Source organism: Erinaceus europaeus, chromosome 2 (assembly GCF_950295315.1).
Source record: "Erinaceus europaeus chromosome 2, mEriEur2.1, whole genome shotgun sequence".
Lineage (NCBI taxonomy): Eukaryota > Metazoa > Chordata > Mammalia > Eulipotyphla > Erinaceidae > Erinaceus > Erinaceus europaeus.
In genome coordinates, this window is record NC_080163.1 from 60,765,287 (window position 1) to 60,784,323 (window position 19,037).

Sequence of the window (19,037 nt, forward strand, 5' to 3'; positions counted from 1 at the left end):
CGCAAGGACCCATGCAAGGATATTGGTTCCAGCCCCAGCTCCCCACCTGCAGGGGGGTTGCTTCACAAGTGATGAAGCAGGTCTGGTCTGCAGGTGTCTTTCTCTCTCCTTCTCTATGTTTCCCATCTCTCTCAACTTCTCTGTCCTATCCAGTAAAATGGAAAAACTGGCCTGCAGGAGCAGTGGATTTATAGTGCTGGCACGGAGCCCCAGTGATAACCCTGGCAAAACTGCTCATCAAAATCATTGCTGATGCTGTTGTCACTTCCATCTATCAATGTTTGGCAAAACTGATGAAATCTTTCTCCTTGAAGTGTTTACTTGAGGGGCTGGGTAGTGGCACATCTTGTTAAGCGCATAAATTACAGTGCATAAGGACCCCAGTTCAAGCACCCAGTCATCATCTGCAGACCTATCTCCCTCTCTATTCCCCTTCCCTCTACACTTCTCTCTGTCCTTTCAAATAAAACCAAGTTAAAAAAAGACTTTTACAAAAAGTGTCTACTTGATGTCTAATTATAACTCAACTCTGTCAAGTCACTTATTTATTTATTTATTTATTTATTTATTTATTTATTTATACCAGAGCGCTACTCAGCTCTGGCTTATGGTGGTGTTGGGGGTTGAACCTGGTGCTTCTGGTACCTCACGCATGAAAGGCTTTTTACACGACTATTATGTTGTCTTCCTAGTTTCCAAATCACTAATTTTTATCTTCTCTTCTTTATTTTCTTGCTAGTGAAGTACCCAAATGCTTTTCTCCTCTAAATTCAGGAGTAGAATCTAGTTTCAAGGTTGTAAATACCATATATTTACTGGCAACTTGTCTGTTTCTATTTTGAGCCTGAAGCCTTGGACTGGATACCATTTTCTCTTGGATGTCGAATAGGCATTTTGAATTTAAAATGTCCAAGTAGAAGTCTCATTTCTACCTCACCTGCAGTCTTTCCGCAAGGCCAGGGAAGTAAAAGTTAAGTATTTTAGGCTACAGTGTACGAAACCTATAGTTAATCTGCATCTTCATCAAGCCTCAGTTGGTACTGCACAAGAATTTAATTTAGTCATTCTATTGGAAGTATATTTGACACTGTAGTTTTAATTTCCATTTACTTAAGGATGGATCATGAGTATCTTTCTTTCAAAAATATTTAAGATGTGAAATTTAAATTTTACAAACTCAATGCTTTGTTACTAAAATCTAACCTCAAGTGCATTTTTATCACAGAGTATGATCTGTATGACAAACATTCTTTAAATTTCATCAATAATTGCTTTAGAGCATGGTATTCAAATTATATGTAGGTTGAGTATTTAATAGAAAACTTTGATTAGTACTAGACTTATCACACTGGCAAATGTTACTAAAATCTTGTAACTCAGTCTTTTTCATACATACAGAAAAGAAAGGTAATTTTAAAAATACATAAACATGTGGTCCAGGAGGTAGCACAGTGATAAAGCTTTGGACTCTCAAGCATGAGGTCCCGAGTTCAATCCCCGGCAGCACATGTGCCAGAGTGATATCTAGTTCTTTCTCTCTCTTATTTTTATCATAAATAAATTTTAAATAATCTTTAAAAAATACATAAACGTGATTTATAAAAGGTAAAAGGGCTTCTGCATCCTGGTGAGTTTTTCTACCAACAGGCATCTAGTTTCACTTGTTCTTAATTTTATTTTTGGGCTGTATTCTACATCTCTAAATAATATGTTATACAACATCATTCCTTGATTTATCAACCTTAGACATCTGGTGATATTTTCCTTCCCTTGGCATGTTAAATTATAGCTACCTGTGCCACTCTTCCTTTCCACAAACATACCGTCAGTATTCTTACCTCCTTTACTGATTATCATTGTGATTTTGACAAGTACCCATTCACGCATTTTACTCATAAACTCAAATATTTTGAGTAGACACATTAAGTGCCTACTACACGGTTGCAATTTTAAAGGTGCAAGGCATGATAAAGGGAAAGAAGTTTCTAATTCCAATATATTCAAAACAAGTCACAGTTAATAAACAAAAGCAAACATTAAACAGGAAAGTTAATAAATACATGCAAAAATTTGAGTCGCAAGTACTATACAGAAGGTAAAAGTAAGAACAGGAAAGATTGGATGATTAATTTAGATTGGCTGGCTGACCATAAAAGACCTTCCAAGAAGGCCAAATTTAGTACTTGCTTATCTAAGCACTCAATTAAGTCAGATGATGAGCAGAGACTGATGACAAGAAGTCAGTCATATATTGATTTTTGTGCCACAAAAGTGGTTCTTGACTTAGTAAAATGAGAACTTAAGTGGTCTCTCTTTCATTTCTCCTGTTCTGTTCTATTTCTTTCTGAACCTCCAACAATATCCTTCCTGTCACAACAAAATTTCTATATAGAGCAATTCAAGTGTTGAGACCTAATAAAGTTTACATGACTGCATTATAGATCCCATAGTTTACTATTTCTGCAGAGTTAAGTCTGTTACATGGCTCCTTCCTATCATAACCTCTTTGCAACCATGACTTTTGCTTTGCAACTTTCTTAACTAGGGATCACTAAGCTTTACTATAAATGATCAAATAGTGAATATTTGAATATTTTTGGTTTGCGAGCCATGTCATTGGTCAGTACTTAACTCTGTCACTGTAACATTAAAACAGTCACAGATGGTATGCAGATTTACTACAGTCATCTTTACAAAAACAGATGTCGGGGCTGGGAAGATGACAGCACAATGGTTTCACAATAGCCTTTCATGCTGGGGAGTTGGGCGGTAGTGCAGTGGGTTAAACATACGTGGTACAAAGCACAAGGATGGGCATAAGGATCTCGGTTCAAGCTCCAGCTCCCCACCTCTGTGTGTGTGTGTGTGGGGTCACTTCACAAGCAGTAAAGCAGGTCTGCAGTTGTCTTTCTCTCCCCCTCCTCTCTCCATTTTTCTCTGTCCTACCTAACAACAAAAACAGCAATAACAACAATAATAACTAACAATAAAACCAGGAAAACAAAAGCAAAGATTAAAAAAACCAAACAAACAAACAAACAAAAAAAAACAGGCTTTCATGCCCAAGGCTGAGGTCTCAGGTTCAGTCCCCATCACCACCATAAGCCAGAGCTGAGCAGTGCTTTAGGCTTTCTCTCTGTGTTTCTCTCACTAAAAAGTAAACAAGTAAAATATTTTAAATAATAATAAAAGAGATGTCAAGCTGTAGGTTGTCAATCTGTGTATCAATTTAAATTAATATTATCAAAATATTGTTTATTATCCTGCTCATCTTCTTCTAGTGTTTGCCATCCTGCTCATAAAACAACCCAACTATTATTATTTTTGTAACTCTCAGCATGAGTATGTAAAATTTAAAAAATTAAAAAAAAAATCAAAGTGGGGGAGACAGCATAATGGTTATGCAAAAAGGCTCTCATGCTTGAGACTGAGGTGCGTGGCAGGTTTAATCCCACCACCACATCACAAGCCAGAGCTGAATAGAGCTCTGGCAAAAATGAAAACAAAACAAGGAGCAATCAATACCACTTACATTATGACTAGGCAAATGTATATATATATATATATATAATTATTATTATTTTTTTGCCTCCAGGGTTATCGCTGGGGCTCAGTGCCTGCACTATGAATCCACTGCTTCTGGAGGCCATTTTTTACTTTTGTTGTCCTTGTAGTTGTTATTGTTGTCATAGCTGTTGTTGTTGGATAGGACAGAGAGAAATCGAGAGAGGAGGGGAAGACAGAGAGGAGAGAGAAAGATACCTGCAGACCTACTTCACCTCTTGAAAAGCAACCCCCTGCAGGTGGGGAGCTGGGGGCTCAAACCAGGATCCTTATGCTGGTCCTTGCACTTTGCACCATGTGTGCTTAACCCACTGTGCTACCACCTAACCCCCTAGGCAAATATTTTTAAGTAACCAACAAGGTTGTGATTCAGTTATACTTCTTATATTCATCCAAGGAAATGACTAACTCCCACAACTATCAAAACAAAATGCTTCTGGTATAAAGTATGACCCAGGAGTTCTGCTGCTCTGCTTTAACAAGCATTAAAACATGGTCATTAAGCCTCATCTGTACCTTTACCCACTCTCCCTACCTCTCTTATTCTGAGGTAAATCCTAGACAAAGTAATTTTCTTTCCTATATCATTTAGAAAGATTTCTTCAACTTTATTCAGTTTTTTTTATTTTAACTTATATATTCTTTAACCTCTGATTTCTCAGAAAAAAAATTTTTTTAATCATCTTTATTTTTGGCTAGAAGTCAAGCAAGAAGGGGGTGATCGAGAGGAGGAGAGACAGAGAGACACCTGCAACACTGCTTCACCACTCAAAGCTTTCCCCTGCAGGTGGAGACTCAAAAATTTTTTTTTTTTTTTTTACTGGAAGTCAGGCAGTAGCACAGTGGGTTAAGTGCACATGGAGCGAAGTGCAAGGACCAGCATCAGGATCCCAGTTCGAGCCCCCGGTTCCCCACCTGCAGGGGAGTCGCTTCAGAGGCGGTGAACAAGTTCTGCAGGTGTCTATCTCTCTCTCTCCCTCTCTGTCTTCCCCTCCCCTCTCCATTTCTCTCTGTCCTATCCAACAATGACATCAATAACAACAACAATAATAACTACAACAATAAAACAAGGGCAACAAAAGGGAAAATAAGTAAAATATATATAAAAATTTTTACTGAGGCAACATTAGTCCATAATGATTTTTTTCCTTTTAAATATAGCATTTTGTTCTTAATTTTAGATGCATAAATTTCAGTGAGGGCATTAAATAAATAATTTAAAAAATTCTTTTCTATCAGAAGCTTTACATTCAAGGGCTTTAAGGTCTACTTTACAAGTTGGTCATAATCAGAAAATTCAGAAACGTTAAAATGAAAAGGACCTATCTGATAATAATATTCAACTTATCTTCTCTGTAGTTCTAATTAATTTCTCAAGAAAAGTCCCTCAAACTGGCCACCTGGTTATAGGAATATATGTGCAGTAGGTGACAGAATGATAGCACTTGTATTAGTATCTTCAGTTAAAGCTTCACTTTAGCCTTCCATCATACCTGTTGTCCATCTGGGGTTCTGTAAGAGCAGCTTGTTTCCTGCCCCTCTACAGGTATTCTTGGGCACTGCATTCTTTACTCCTTTTCCCAATCAGCAATTCTCCAACTGTCTTTTGGCTTCCCGAGGTTGATAAAGACTGGTGTAGTGCTGTGCTGGCTATAACCAAGCTGACTATTAAAACATTCAGGAGTTTTGTGGGTTGACTGTTAAAGTATCAGTAACTCAAAACTGGTTATATAGGAGTATTTCTATATTGGCAAAAACTACAAATCAAAAATTAAAAAATTCTCTCCCACCACTCCCTAGAGCTATCCTTTTTCTTTCTCATCTTTTCTGGTGGGTTTGTAGCACTTTAATTCAGTTATTATACATTCAATGGAGTTTCTATAAGGGAAGAAAAATATCTTTGCTCATTTTACTTATTTATTTATTTATTTATTACGGTTGCACTATAATCACACTGTACTATATGGCTGTATCTGGTACACTGATGGTGCATAGAATGGCACATTTCAAACTGATGGTACTTGACCTCTTTCTTACCTGCATATCTAATTCATGACATCTTTGAGCAATTTCTTCTTTTGCTGATAAAGCTTCATTTAGTTCCTCTGTAGTTTTCTTCAACTGGTTAGATACAAAGAATACAAAAAAACCAATAGTAAATGGCAAAATACGTAATTACAGATGTACAAAGAACTGAAATACGGTACACCTGGCTGAGTGCATGTATCACAGTATGCAAGGACCCAGGTTCGAGCCCCCACACGCCACCCATAGAGGGAGAGCTTTACCAGTGGTGAAGCAGTACTATAGGTGTCTGTCTCTCTCCCATCACCCCCTCCTTCCCTATCAATTCCTGGCTGTCTCTATCCAATAAATACAATAAAGATAATAAAAATACAAAAATAAATAAAAAGAACAGAATTACTTCTGGGGCCTGTAGATGGCTCACATGGGAAAGCATGCCTTACCACACCATCACACCACATGGCAGCATCATGGGCTGTGGTAGAGCACCATGGGCTCCATGGATGGCAGAGTGGTGCTGTGGTGTGCTCTCTTCTCTAGCTCTCCCTCACTTTCTATAATAAAAACAGTCTATTCATTCCTTTCAAAAGGTGTAAGTCATGGTCTGGGAGATGGTGCAGTGGATAAAGCATTGGACTCTTCTCAAGCATGAGGTCCTGAGTTCAATCCCCGGCAGCACATATACCAGAGTGATGTCTGGTTCTTTCTCTCTCTCCTCCTATCTTTCTCATTAATAAATAAATAAAATCTTAAAAAAAAAAGGTGTAAATAACTTGTATTACAAACAAACCAGACAATGAATGACATTTTCCAGAAACATATCTGATGTGTTAAATAAGGGTATCAACTAGTGCCAAAAGAAAATCAAGGCTAGAAACACAAAGGACAATACACAAGAAAAGTTAATTTACTTTATAGTGCGTTGTATAGCAGTATCTTTACTACAAACTACAACTTTAGTTACAGATGTATAATATTCATTAGTAACACGGTTCCAATTCTTGAATGTTAGGTGTAAAATAATTTCTGGCAATGTGTCATCAAATGAAACACTTTCATAAATATCTAAAGCTTATCTTCTACCTTTATACATAGATTTAAAACTACACAAAAGCAATACCTGGCGATCAAGGTCAATGTAGGCATCATTTCCAGCAGAGACTGGAGATTCTTTACTCATTAGCTGAAATTAAAAATTAAACAATGTTAAACAAGAGGCAAAAAAAAAAAAAAAAATCACAAAAACCCAAAATGTACATCAAATGTAAAAGGTATTATGTGTGTGTATATATAAACATACACACACACATACATACATATAAACAATACACATGAGCAACTAGCCAACACAGATATAATAAAAGAGGGGTATGGCAGTGGCGCATCTGGACCATGCACAAGGTCTGAGGTTTGATTCCCCACTCCCACCTGCAGGGGGGATTCTTCATAAGTGGTGAAGCAGGTCTGCAAGTGTCTTTCTTCCTCTCTCTTCTCCTCTCTCAATTTCTCTTTTCTATCCAATAAAAAAGAAAAAATGGCCTCCAAGAACAGTGGATTTGTGCAGAGACCTAGTATTAACTCTGAAAAAAAAAATAAATAAACACACACACATATGGAAAATATAGCCACCTGGATTGGTGAATCCATACAGGAAAGTGAGCCCTACCCTAGCGGTTCCAGGACTGAAAGAAATAAGGGTTTTATAGAGAAAGGGGAAGGTTTCTACTCTCCTAGGGTTTAAGAAGGCAATAGATGGTCATTGCTATAACCAAATTATTTGACAAATTTTTTTTTTTTCTTTTAATCAGAGCACTGCTCAGCTTTGGCTTATAGGTGCAGGGGATTGAACCTGAGACTTTGGAGCCTCAGGCATGACAGTCTGTTTGCATAACCATTACGTTATCTACCCCTGCCCCAAATGGGTTAATTTTGAAAATCCCATTGTTAGAATTTGCTGTATCAATAAGACCTCACCATAATTTATGTCCTATTGTGCTATTTACATATAGCTTATCTTATAAAGTAACACCACCAGTTGCTTTTGTTCTCCCTGGTCTAAGCTTTTAGGAGATTTAATGGTTCAGAAAACAAGCCATTATTAGAAATGTATTAACAATTTGAGCCCACTGTTAAAATTCAATCTGATTACCAATATGAAGTCTTAAGTGCGGAGACTAAAGGAACACATACTCAGAGCTAATGGTCTATGCATCAAAAAGTTCGAGACATTTGATCCATTTCTCCCCCTCATATTAGTGATTTGTGAGACTATAATAGGAGTGTATATTAACACCATTCCCACCTGTATCTATGTGTCCCCCCAGTGAAGCTTCTCCTTATTTTCTATCTGAAGGAGAAAGCAGAGCAGCAGATAGAAACATGGGGATTATCTATTGAAATATCTTATGACTTCAGTCTTCATCATACTCTGAAAAACTGGATGTCCCTTTTTCTTTATAATCTGTTCAGAGGCCCCAAACCAACATTAGCATTAGCATTGTTTGGTAACTTGTCAGAAATTTCTACTTAGAAATTCTTGGATACTAGTCCAAATTTACTTAGGTTGAGATCAACATTCTAATGCACTTTAAGTGATTCTAGTGAATATTGACAACTGACAGTCACTGCTCTATATGAATGCAACCAGTTTTGAAAATCCCTTAGCATGGTTGGGGGGTTAGGGGGGAGTGCCTTTTCTTTGACCTTAGGTCTAAATCGGTACCAAATTCAATGACTTAAGCTCTGATCACTTGTATGACTGCCCACACCTCTCCACTGTGAGTTCCATATCCTTATTTAGGCTTCTGTTATTCTTTACTGGAGAATTGTTAAGCTTTATAATGTAAGAACAGTTATAAAAAAGCTACTCTTGTCATCGCACACATTTCCCCCTTAAAATCTAGTCACTGTCTTCCAAAATGCCAACAAAACAAAATTGCTCGATTGCTTGATATCCTAACGACCTTCTGTCTTGTTTCACCTCTAAGGACTGCTTCATAACAATGTTATAGACATCTTTCTTCCAATATTATACCAAGTCATACAGGTCTTGCTTTCTCTAGTCTCCTACACTGTGAAACCACCTTCTTCTTCTTCTTCTTTTTTAATTGGGAGATTTATGGTTTACAGGAAACAGTAAATGCAGTTGTTGGCACATGTGTAAAATTTCTCACTTTTCTGCAAAACACACTCAGCCTCAAAGAACCTAAGTCCACCTGTATCATGCACCAGAACCTGAAAGCCTCTCCTCCCCACAGAGTGCTTTACTTTGGTGCAATACACCAAACCCAGTCCAAGTTCTGCTGTGTTTCCCTTTCTCTTCGTATTCCTCAACTTCTGTCCGTAAGTGAGATCATTCCATATTGACCCTTCTCTTTCTGGCTTATCTGTAAAACAATTTTTGCTCCCTTTTACATCATCCAATCTTTCAATGTTCATTATGGCTGCCACTTTATCACTTCTCTAAAGTACTCCCCAAATAAACTGGATATCTACTTCAGGAACTTCTACATTTTAGGAACTTTTCTAGTTTTATTTGAGTTGCTTGCTACTTCTATAATGTTTGCTCTTTGTGAGGCAAGAGCACATCTTTTTTTTAAGTGTATTTTTAAAATATTTATTTATTCCTTTTTGTTGCCCTGGTTTTATTGTTGTAGTTATCGTTGTTGTTATTAATGTTGTTGTGGATAGGAGAGAGAAATCGAGAGAGGAGGGGAATACAGGGAGGGGGAGAAAAAGATGACACCTTTAGACCTGCTTCACCGCTTGTGAAGCGACTCCTCTCAGGTGGGGAGGCAGCAGCTCGAACTGGGATCCTTATGCCGGCCCTTGTGCTTTGTGCTACCTGCGCTTAACCCACTGCTCTACCACCGGACTCCCAAGAGCACACATCTTTTTCATCATTGTATCCTTATTAGCAAGTATGGTATATATTAGGTGCTCACTAAGTGTTGGTATGCTTCTAGTTCTGCTTCTGGGATCCCTTCTGTTACATTGCTTGACGTTGTGGTCTATTTGCATGGTCATTCTGTTACATTGGTTAGGTCTCACTCCCCCTGCCTCCGGGAGATTTTGGTTTAGTCCTTGCTTTTTGCGCTTCTTGCTTCTCCCCACCCCTTATCCTACATATTCCTTGGTTCCGGACTCTTCCGCCAGAGGAGAGAGATGGAGGACAGATTTGGGTTGAGATTAGATTAGATTAGTTTTTTGAATAAACTGAATAAACTCGTGAATAAAGAAATACTGCTTCTCCGCTGAGCCATGTGTCCCTGGTCTCTGTCTCCCGCCCGTGAAGCTAGCCTGGCATACTGGTGCCATGAACTCCTGACAACTAAGTTTCTGCTAAATGAATAAAATATACAGTCATGTAATCTATTTTAAAATTTTATTTATTTAATGAGAGGCAGACAGCACCACTCTGGCAATATGCAATAGAAGGGATCAAACCCAGGGTCTAATGCATACAAAATCTCTATTCTGGTTCCAAAGTCAACTCACCAGTATGTAATGCTTTAAAATTCTGATTGTACAGTAAGGTTTGCATATCTTTCACTTTACATTTAAATTATTTTCACTTTGTTATGAGGCACTACTTTTAAAACAAAATTTTTACCAGCTACATAATCTTCCATGACATAGAAGTAACATAAATTTAAATAGTCTATCAGTTGAGATACAGTTTTCATATAAAATAGTCTGATAACTAATTCTGTACCCAGTTTTGTTCTGACTTTTTAATTAATTCCTAGGAACAGAGCCACAGAATAAAAGCTAATTGGTCACAATGTTTACTTTGAAATATATTCCTAATTACAGATATAACACCTTTTGTTTTCAATAAGTTAAAAAGAACGGAAACTATCCAATGATCTGGACATAGTTAATGTTTTGGAAAATCTGTTTTCACTCATTTTGAGTCCTGCTCCTCCCCCTACTACTGTTGATATATCACTGGGGCTTGCTGCCTATACGAGCATCCACTGCTCCTGGTGGCCATTTTATCCTTCCAGCTATCCCTTTTCTCCTTCCTTCTTTCCTTTCATTGATTTCATAGGGAAATTGGGAGGGGTGCTAGAGAAGAAAAGAGACACCTGTGCAACTCAGGCATCAAAGTTCGACATCCTCGAGGAAACACTCACAAAAGACATGTCTCTGATATCTGATTACTGTAAAAAATGGCGACTAATTCCTAGCACTGCAAAAACGGTATCATCTGTTTTCCATCTATACCATGCCTCGGCCTCGCGTGAGCTTAATGTGCAGCTTGGCGATACGAGAATCCGGCATGAAGCCCAGCCAGTCTATCTTGGCGTTATTCTCTATCGCACTCTGTCATTTCATGAACATCTCATAAAAACTGCAGCAAAGGTGGGCGCGAGGAATAACATCATTGCAAGACTGGCCAGCTCCTCATGGGGCGTGAGCACTTCCACACTACGATCATCATCTCTGGCATTATGCTATTCCACTGCAGAATACTGTGCCCCAGTATGGTTCCGTAGCCCCCATGTCCACTTGGTCGATTCCAAATTATATTCCTCCATGAGGATAATTTCTGGAACCCTCCGTTCCACCCCAGTTCCATGGCTGCCAGTTCTTAGCAACATTGCCCCGCCAGATATTCGTCGGGATGCGGCATCATCTAAGTTCATTTCCCACGTCTACGCTCGACCGGACCTGCCAATATACGTGGATATCTTCGCCCACCCTGTCCAACGCTTGACATCTCATCACCCAATCTGGTCCCCTACGCCTACACTGAACTTCTCTGTTCCAGACTCTTGGAAACAGAGCTGGCAGTCAGCTGAGGTAAAGAACAAACACCTCATCACAGACCCCTGCAAGCGTCAACCCGGCTTTGACCTAGCACATTATGATTGGGCCCTCCTCAATCACTATCGAACAGGCCATGGCCAGTGCGCCGCTATGTTCCGTCGCTGGGGAGCCAGAGATGACCCGAACTGCCCCTGCGGCTACAGACAATGACCCACATAGTCAACGACTGCCACCTCTCCAGATTCAAAGGAGGTCTCGAAACTTTACATCAGGCTCAACCTGACGCTGTTGACTGGCTACGGAAGAAGGGCAAACGCTAGAAGAAGAACTGGGGCTTGCTGCCTATACGAGTATCCACTGCTCCTGGTGGCCATTTTATCCTTCCAGCTATCCCTTTTCTCCTTCCTTCCTTCCTTCTTTCCTTTCATTGATTTCATAGTGAAATTGGGAGGGGTGCTAGAGAAGAAAAGAGACACCTGCAGGTGGTCTTCACATGTGGTAACATGTGGGATCAACCAGGTGCACCACTACCCTGTCTACTCATCTTGATTAATATTTCTCTCTATATATATATATATTAGGAATATCTGTCTAATGTGGTAACTCCTGAAAGTTTACTTACAATGAATGGAGAACCCTTCCTTCAATCTTCCCTGCTGGCAGTGGAATTATGCTGGATTCATGTGTTATCTCCTATATAAGCCTTACACTATGTCATTATGTATTTTTCATAAACTTGCTTTAACACCTACACAATATGCCAATATGTATGTGTGCTGTAGTTTATCCACTCCCTTATTTCTGGGCAGATCAGTTACTTACAATATTTTAATACTAGAACACAGTCCTGGGGTAGTACAGCACAACAGTTATGGCAGGTTCTGGTTTCAGACTATTTAGGTCTGTGTTTTAACTCTGGCACCACTAGTGATTTTATGAGCTTGAGGAAGTCACTCCAACTGTCTAGACCTCAGTTTCTGCAGGTATAGGATGGGGAACAATAGCAGTACATACATAAAGGAACTGAACTTTTTCATTTATAACATTGTAGTACAATGCATACAACATACATTTTTATCTTTTATACAATGTTTAGTGGATATTAAAGTAGCATTAAAGGGGGCTAGTGGTGGCGCACCCTGTAGAGAGCACACAATATAGTGCACAAGGACCTGATGAGGCTCAAGCACCTGGTTCCCATATGTAGGGAGAAGCTTCACAAGCAGAGAAACAGTGCTGCGGGTGTCCCTCTCCACTTCCCCCCTCCCCCACCCAAAATAAAATAGCATTAATCATAATTAGGTTAATTTAAAATGAGTTAATAGGTATAATATGCTTAATACCAGCACTATTTGGCACATGGTAGGTATTAGATAAATATTTGCCTTTACTGTTACTGTTATTTACCTGTGTGGTTCAGATATCCTGAGAATTACTTCAAGTAGAATTTCAGGGTCACTTACAGTGAGGCAGATCTTTCTTTCAGTGGCCCCTGACCCCCATACCCCTGTTCTTATTTAGTGATAGAACTTCTAAGTTTTGGCTGAGTTTTAAACCACCTGGACTAAGGACATTTCCCCATTTCCTTGTTTGGACATATGAGGAATATCTGTCTAAGGCAGTAACTATTGAAAGTTTACTTAGAATGAATAGAGAAACCTTCCTTCAATCTTTCCTGCTGGCAGGAATTGTGAATGTCATTGCTGAAACTTGAGAATGCAGAGCTAAACTAGTAGGTGATAAACATGCAGAGAGGATGACTGGTAATAAGATAGATATAAGAAAGCTAGGGGGAGTCAGGCTGTAGCGCAGTGGGTTAAGCGCAAGTGACACAAAGCACAAGGACCGGCATAAGGATCCCGGTTCGAGCCCCGGCTCCCCACCTGCAGGGGAGTCGCTTCACAGGCGGTGAAGCAGGTCTGCAGGTGTCTATCTTTCTCTCTGTCTTCCCCTCCTCTCTCCATTTCTCTCTGTCCTATCCAACAACAACAACAACAATAATAACTACAACAATAAAAACAACAAGGGCAACAAAAGAGAATAAATAAATAAAAATAAATATTAAAAAAAAAAAAGAAAGCTAGGTTCCCTATGACTATAGATGACTCAATCCAAAACCATTTAAAAGCAAATTAAATTTCTATTTTACTTGAGGGACTGCCACTCTTGTCTTGTCCTGATAACATGGAAAAGGAACAACAGAAACTTCAGGACTTGAATCTTCATGAATCTTCAAGTTTGAACAACAGGGGAAGTGGACTTGGTTCTCATTCGTATTCTTTTTGCTATAGTAAAATGGTCACTGTTCCTGAGTCCTGTGAGTCATGCTAGTGAATTATCAAACCCAAAAGGGTAGAAGTCAACTGATAATATTAAAAAACAAATGACTCTCCCGGATCAACTAGGAATACCAAAGGAGACCACCCGGGACCGAAACAAGACAGGACTAGAATGATCACAGGAACCCAGTAAATCACGGGTGAGTACAAACACATGTGGCTGGTGACAGAGAGGAGAGAGGGGCCTAAGGAGAGATTAAATGACTGCTAACAGTTCAGCAGTTTATCAGTTGAGACACCACTTCCAGTCTACTCCACCAACAAGGGGACAGCTGAAGGGAGGAGAAGACTCCCCAGAGACTCACCAAGTGCAACTCTGAGTCTCCATTGCTACTACCCTCAGAATCTAGAGCAGCAACAGGGAGGGACACCAGGGGACAGAGATCTAACCGGGAAACTCAGAAGACCTATACCTCGGTGGCATAGCTGAGGGGCTGTGAAAGTCTCTTTGCATAACCACTGGATTATCTCTGCCACACTCTGCTTTATCTGTTGGTCAGGAGTCAGTGATTAAGCTAAGAAGCCTATTGATAGTATAAAAGCCCTCAGGCTCCCATAGCCTACAGGGAAGAAAAAAAAAAAAGAGGCTTTTACACCACTGAGCTCCAATCCAACTCAGGGATTGAAAAAACTGTTAACTTCCACCACTGTAAACCCTTTAATTAACTTACTTAGACACAAGTCAATCCAGGCAATAGTGATCAATAATTTGAAAAGTACTGATAAAGGGAACTCATAACATAATATATAAAATGGTTAAAACAACAAGAAAAAATATTGGAGACTTGAACCAGGACAAGAGTTCAGCTAAAAGTCCTCCAGAGGGTGAAGCACAAAACAACGAGTTCAACATCCAAACATTAGCTAAGGAAATAATAACAGGAGTAAAGAATTTGAAAAAATTGTAATCAGAAATGCAGGAACAACAAATGAGGATATGGAAGAAAATTCTAATTATTTCATGGTTATTAGGGAGCTGAAAGCTGAAATAGCTGAACTAAGAATGCAACTAGCTGAACAAGCTAAAACAGTATCAGAGCAGGGCAACAAAATAGATGAACTCCAGAAAGCAGTAGAGGGCAGAGAGAATAGAATCTATGAGGCTGAAGACAGAATTAGCAACATTGAGGATGAATTAGACAACTAAAAAAGAAGTAAGAGATCTCAAAAAGAGATTAAGAGATGCTGAAAACAACAATAGAGTCCTATGGGATGACTTCAAAAGAAACAATATACGCATTATTGGCTTACCAGAGGAAGAAAGAGAAGGAGAGGAAGAAAGCATTCTCCAGGCGATAATAGCTGAAAATTTCTCTAGTCTAGACAACATCAAAGACATAAAGATTCAAGAAGCCCAGAGGGTCCCAAACAGAATTAACCCAGACCTAAAGATACCAAGACATGTCATACTTAGAATGGAAAGGAATAAGGATAAAGAAAGGATCCTCAAGGCTGCAAGAGAAAAACAAAGAGTCACTTACAGAGGAAAACCCATAAGATTAGCAGCAGACTTCTCCATACAAACACTACAGGCCAGAAGAGAATGGCAAGATATCTATCGAGTGCTCAATGAGAAAGGCTTTCAGCCAAGAATACTATATCCTGCTAGACTGTCATTCAGACTAGGTGGAAGCATCAAAACCTTCTCAGACAAGCAACAGTTGAAGGAAGCAACCATCACCAAGCCTGCCCTGAAAGAAGTTCTGAAAGGTCTCCTATAAACAACCAGACCCCCACAAATAGGACATATATCAAAACACTCTAAAACTCTACAAGAATGGTGTTAAAATATCTTCAATTTTTGATATCAATAAATGTCAATGGCCTGAATTCACCTATTAAAAGACACAGAGTAGGAATATGGATCAGAAAACACAACCCAACAATTTGTTGTCTACAGGAAACTCACCTAACTCAACAAGACAAACACAGACTTAAAGTGAAAGGATGGAAAACTATCATACAAGCCAATGGCCCACAAAAAAGGGCAGGAACAGCTATTCTCATATCTGACATGATAGACTTTAAAATAGATAAGATTAAAAAAGATAGGAATGGACACTACTTAATGTTCAGAGGATCAATCAAGAGGACTTAACAATTATTAACATCTATGCACCCAATGAGAAGCCATCTAAATACATCAAACTTCTACTGAAAGAGCTACAGCAATATATTAACAGTAACACAATCATAGTAGGGGACTTCAACACCCCACTCTCTCAACTCGACAGATCATCCAGGCAGAAAATCAGTAAAGACATAAGGGAGCTAAATGAAGAGATAGATAAACTAGAACTATTGGACATTTTCAGAGTCATTCATCCCAAGAAACTGGAATACACATTTTACTCAAATCCACATGGGTCATTCTCAAGGATAGACCATATGTTAGGCCACAAAGACAGCACCAGCCAATTCAAGAGCACTGAAATCATCCCAAGCATCTTCTCAGACCACAGTGGAATTAAACTAACACTTACCAATCAACAAAAGATTAGTAACAGTCCCAAAATGTGGAAGCTCAACAGTACACTTCTTTTTTTTTCTTTCTTTTTTTTCCTCCAGGGTTATTGCTGGGCTCGGTGCCTGCACCATAAATCCACTGCTCCTGGAGGCCATTTTTTCCCCTTTTTGTTGCCCTACTTGTTGCAGCCTCGTTGTGGTTATTATTGCCATTGCTGATGTTGCTTTGTTGTTGGATAGAACAGAGAGAAATGGAGAGAGGAGGGGAAGACAGAGAGAGAGGGGAGAGAAAGATAGACACCTGCAGACCTGCTTCACCGCCCGTAAAGCGACTCCCCTGCAGGTGGGGAGCTGGGGGCTTGAACCGGGATCCTTACGCCGGTCCCTGCGCTTTGCACCACGTGCGCTTAACCCACTGCGCCACCGCCCGACTCCCAACAATACACTTCTTAACAACTTCTGGGTCAAAGAGGAAATCAAGGAAGAAATCAAAATGTTTCAAGAGTTCAATGAAAATGAAGACACAAGCTATCAAAATATTTGGGACACAGCTAAAGCAGTCCTAAGAGGGAAGTTCATAGCTATACAAGCACACATTAGGAAACAAGAACAAGCACAAATAAACAGCCTGATTGCACATCTTAAAGACCTAGAAGAACAACAAAGGAACCCTAAAGCAACCAGAAGGACAGAAATCACTAAAGTTAGGGCAGAAATAAATAACATTGAGAATAGGAAAACCATACAAAAGATCAACGAAAGTAAATGTTGGTTCTTCGAAAGAGTAAACAAAATCGACAAACCTTTAGCCAGACTCACAAAACAAAAAAGGGAGAAGACCCAAATAAATCGGATAGTAAATGAAAGAGGAGATAACACAACAGACACCACAGAAATTCAACATATCATGCAAGGCTTCTATGAACAACTATATGCCACCAAGCTAGAGAACCTGGAAGAAATGGACCATTTCCTAGATACCTACCAACTTCCAAAACTAAGTAAAGAGGAAGTGGATAACATGAACAGGCCCATCACAGCTAATGAAATTGAAACAGTTATCAAAAATCTTCCCAAAAATAAAAGTTCTGGACCAGATGGTTTTACAAATAAATTCTACAAAACTTTCAAAGAAGAACTAATACCTCTACTTTTAAAAGTCTTCCAGAAGGGGGTCGGGCGGTGGCGCAGTGGGTTAAGCGCATGTGGCGCAAAGTGCAGGGACCGGCGTAAGCACATTTTTTAGGAGAATAGAAAAAATGCTACAAATGTTTATCTGGAACCAGAAAAGACCTAGAATTGCCAAAACAATCTTGAGAAAAAAGAACAGAACCGGAGGCATCACACTCCCAGATCTCAAATTGTATTATAGGGCCACTGTCATCAAAACTGCTTGGTACTAGAACATTAACAGACACACTGACCAGTGGAATAGAATTGAGAGCCCAGAAATGAGGCCCCACACCTATGGACATCTAATCTTTGACAAAGGGGCCCAGACTATTACATGGGGAAAGCAGAGTCTCTTCAACAAATGGTGTTGGAAACAATGGGTTGAAACATGCAGAAGAATGAAACTGAATCACTGTATTTCACCAAATACAAAAGTAAATTCCAAGTGGATCAAGGACTTGGATATTAGACCACAAACTATCAAATACTTAGAGGAAAATATTGGCAGAACTCTTTTCCGCATACATTTTAAAGACATTTTCAATGAAACTAATCCAATTACAAAGAAGACTAAGGCAAGTATAAACCTATGGGACTACATCAAATTAAAAAGCTTCTTCACAGCAAAAGAAACCACTACCCAAACCAAGAGACCCCTCACAGAATGGGAGAAGATCTTTACATGCCATACATCAGACAAGAGTTTAATAACCAACATTTATAAAGAGCTTGCCAGACTCAACAACAAGACAACAAATAACCCCATCCAAAAATGGGGGGAGGACATGGACAAGATATTCACCATGAGATCCAAAAGGCCGAGAAACACATGAAAAAATGCTCCAAGTCTCTGATTGTCAGAGAAATGCAAATCAAGACAATAGTGAGATATCACTTCACTCCTGTGAGAATGTCATACAACAGAAAATGTCATACAGCAGCAAATGCTGGAGAGGGTGTGGGGTCAAAGGAACCCTCCTGCACTGCTAGTGGGAATGTCAATTGGTCCAACCTCTGTGGAGAACAGTCTGGAGAACTCTCAGAAGGCTAGAAATGGACCTACCCTATGACCCTGCAATTCCCCTCCTGGGGATATATCCTAAGGAACCCAACATACCCATCCAAAAAGATCTGTGTACACATATGTTCTTGGCAGCACAATTTGTAATAGCCAAAACCTGGAAGCAACCCAGGTGTCCAACAACAGATGAGTGGCTGAGCAAGTGGTGGTATATATACACAATGGAATACTACTCAGCTGTAAAAAATGGTGACTTCACCGTTTTCAGCCGATCTTGGATGGACCTTGAAAAAATCATGTTGAGTGAAATAAGTCAGAAACAGAAACACGAATATGGGATGATCTCACTCTCAGGCCGAAGTTGAAAAACAAGATTAGAAAAGAAAACACAAGTCGAACCTGAAATGGAATTGGAGTATTACACCAAAGTAAAAGACTCTGGGGTATACAGGTCCATGAAAGATGATGAATGACATAGTGGGGGTTGTATTGTTAAATGGGAATCTGGGGAATGTTATGCATGTACAAACTATTGTATTTACTGTTGAATGTAAAACATTAATTCCCCAATAAAAAAATAAATTATTAAAAAAAATGTGAAGACAAGAATGTGCTCTATGTGTTTGTTGATCCAAGCTCTGGGGAGGGCCCATGGGGTGGGGGTGGGGTCTTTA

At 39.3% G+C, this 19,037-nt stretch overlaps 1 protein-coding gene across 1 annotated transcript in view; it reads right to left on the bottom strand.

The window, feature by feature from the left end:
- HOOK3 (hook microtubule tethering protein 3) overlaps positions 1 to 19,037 on the bottom strand; it is a 103,630-nt gene that overhangs the window by 49,480 nt on the left and 35,113 nt on the right. Inside the window, exons 7-8 of the mRNA XM_060181586.1 lie at positions 6,710 to 6,772; positions 5,602 to 5,685 (exon numbers count right to left, since the gene is read on the bottom strand). Coding sequence (XP_060037569.1) covers positions 5,602 to 5,685; positions 6,710 to 6,772 — 147 coding nt within the window. The remainder of the gene's footprint in view (positions 1 to 5,601; positions 5,686 to 6,709; positions 6,773 to 19,037) is intronic.